General features: G+C 42.7%; 1 protein-coding gene across 1 annotated transcript in view; it reads right to left on the reverse strand.

Moving 5' to 3' along the window:
- The window catches only part of ARFGAP1 (ADP-ribosylation factor GTPase activating protein 1), a gene marked incomplete at its 5' end in the record, with an annotated part of 11886 nt that extends 9499 nt beyond the window's left edge, over window positions 1–2387 (reverse strand). Inside the window, 3 exons of the mRNA XM_010135829.1 lie at window positions 540–626; window positions 1260–1360; window positions 2216–2387. Coding sequence (XP_010134131.1) covers window positions 540–626; window positions 1260–1360; window positions 2216–2387 — 360 coding nt within the window. The remainder of the gene's footprint in view (window positions 1–539; window positions 627–1259; window positions 1361–2215) is intronic.
- Between the last annotated feature and the right edge of the window lie 547 nt (window positions 2388–2934).

Genomic DNA, 2934 nt, shown 5'->3' on the forward strand with positions numbered 1-2934 from the left:
TTCCTAAAGGCATAACCCCCACAAAGATGCCCCGGGGAGTTCTTGCAAAGTGTCCCCTGTGCAGGTAAATGGGGGCTTAGCGATTCCTCAGGTTTAACAGATCACTGGTATCAGAAGTCTGAGTAAATTCTAATAAAGTGATACATGAAAACAGGAAAAGGAAAGGAAGAAGAAAGTGTTGACTTTAGAAATGCCCCCGTTTAACTCCAATCACTGTAACATACTATACACAGTAAAAACGCCCTGGTTTGGAGCCCACCACAGGAACACTTGAAGTTCCAAGCTCTTTCTTCAATGCTACTGAAACATTTCTGTTACATGAGTGCATTAAGAGGCGTTTTTCTTCATCTTATCCTTTATTGTATATTATCAACCTATTTTTAACAGTAAACAAGATGTTAACTAGTTCAGTGTTCACTAGTGAATCAGGATCACAGCTGTGTAGCTGTAGCCTAACACCCAAGTCTCTGTCACACCAGAGGGCCAGGAGCTCTGAGCTCCAGGCGCTCTGGGCCGTAAGTTAATAAATATCGCCTTACCCTTGGTAGGAGCTGACATCATCATTTAACCAGTCTTCAAAGGCCTTGTCAGAAGAGGCAGCTGCAGTCTGAGACTGTCCAGCAGAACTACTGAAATGAAAGATTTACCAATCAACCTGCGTAAAGCAAAACCCACTATCTCAGCAGCGCAGCCTGGGCGCACACTTGGTGATCTCTTTCATCTATCAAGCAGAGAACTTTAATGCAACTGCTAAAAAGCCACTGGAGTATTGAATGAACGAGGCAACAGCAGACCCAACGCAGACAACGCTCCTCAGGCCACTGCCGGCCCCTGAACTTGCTGGGTGATGGCGAGGCATGAAGAGTTTGTTCTCTTGACTTACAACTGCTTTTTCAGTTAACTGGATTCTTCAGTGCAAAGAATAACAAACACCACATGTGGCGGTCAGACCTGGAACAGGGCAAGGCTGTGACACTGCACGTGTCACACAACGTGTGACACACACAACGACTAGTCTCAAGTGCATTACAAGTCGAGATAAAACCAACACAGCTCCTGCTCACTTGTCTCTGCCACAGTTTAAGGTTCAGCTGGAATTATTACAGAAATTAAAGCCCTGCTACCTCCTATTCCTTAATTTCAGCAGAAGAAATGCTTGTTCAGACAACACCATCAACAGCATAAACCCAGCAGACATTCAAACACCAGGTTTTGATCCTGCTGTTGCTGTATCAACATTAGACAACAAGAATACACACCGATGAGTGGAAGAGAGAGACATTTTAGGCTGAGGGGGAGTCCAGTTCCTGGCAGGAGACGTTTCAATGGACCACTCCTTGCCTTCGGCTACTGTAGCTACCTACAAAAGCCAAGAAAATAATCAGAACACCAGGTCAAAATTTTCCTACAAGGTACACGCTGGTCCTGCAAAGTGAGGACAAGTCATTTTTCCAATTGGCTGCCAGCTGCACAGATCAATTACTTTATTTTCACAAAAAAAACTTTTTTTTTTTTCTGAATCTCAGGTGGGTAATGTTGAACTAAACACTGATTTTATTACAGGCAGCTGATTTTAGGCGACTTCTTCAAAGAGGCAAATTTGGTTTGAAAGAGGTATAAGCACTAACCACAGAGTAACAGAGGGACAGAAGATTTATACTCTACCAGAGGGCAGCTAAAACACATACACAGAATTTAAATACTCTCTCTGCCTCCTTCAGAAAAAGGTCCTGAATTTCGTCTTTTCACCCCACCTCTATGAAACGATAATGCTATTGCAAGTATTAATTTATTTGTTTTTAGGCCTGCCAGTTTGTGGCAAATTAATTTACTGTTTTGTTACTACACACACAAAAGATTTAAGAACAATAAAATATAAAAAGGGTTTATTAACAATCAGCTCTTAAGTTCTGTTCATCAGTTCATCATCAGTTCTATTCAGATAAAACTGTACTGCTGAAGTAGTAAACTGCCCTCTGTGGACTGGGACAGTGAAAATCTGAGGTACCCCAGCTAAATGCAGGAAAGACAGTTCCTAAAGGACACTCCTACAAGAGCAGGGAAGAGGCACTCTAAGACTTCTCCCTTTTAAGAACCACTGCAGAGGTTCAAACGGTTACTACTTTCCCACCCCACCACTTCACAAGTAAGTGCTTACAAAGTCCTCTGGTATTTTCAGGTGGTGGGGGATGAGGACACACCCAACTGAACCTACCTGGTCTCTGAAAAGAGCTGCAGCTTTGCTGTTGTACTTCTCCTGCATTGACCAGCACGGATCATAGTCATCTTGAGACTCCAAGAACTCTCGAAATTTGCTATTACCTCCAGCCTTCATTTTCTCCAGCTCGATATCTTTCCATTTGTCCATGGTTACAGAACGTACAAAACTGAAAAGCCGTTTTAAATAAAAGTTCAAATCACAGCTTATTATGATTTCCTGCTGTATCAGCAGGGACAAAAAAAAAAAGCTTATTACAACCTATCTCAAAGGCTGGGAGTATAAACATGTTAGAGAGCACCCTCCAGCTATAGAAAGATGGATTGTCATAAGAAGGTGGTCAGAATCATGCCATTTATTGGCACTTAAAGGAGACAATCAACAGAAAAAGCAGCTTTCTTCAAGCCCAGAAATTCACCTAACCCAGTAAAACTTTTTTCATACTACTTCTCTCTGCAATTTGCTTTTCCAGTCTCTTTTCACGGTTACAGCTCCCATCCTGTTCCACCTTTCTGCTCACAACGACCATCGTTTGCTGACAGCTCAACTGTTTAAAACAGCCTGACCGCAGCCCAGGGCATTTTGAGCTGCCCTTCGCACCTCAGCTCTGCTTTGAACCGTGAGTTCTTGCTACTCCTCATTAAACTATATTAAAAAAACAAACCATCACAGAACTCCCAAACAGTGCCCTGTTGTTAATTACAAGGTCACCGGGG

This window comes from Buceros rhinoceros, unplaced genomic scaffold (assembly GCF_000710305.1).
Source record: "Buceros rhinoceros silvestris isolate BGI_N320 unplaced genomic scaffold, ASM71030v1 scaffold300, whole genome shotgun sequence".
In the NCBI taxonomy this organism is placed as follows: domain Eukaryota; kingdom Metazoa; phylum Chordata; class Aves; order Bucerotiformes; family Bucerotidae; genus Buceros; species Buceros rhinoceros.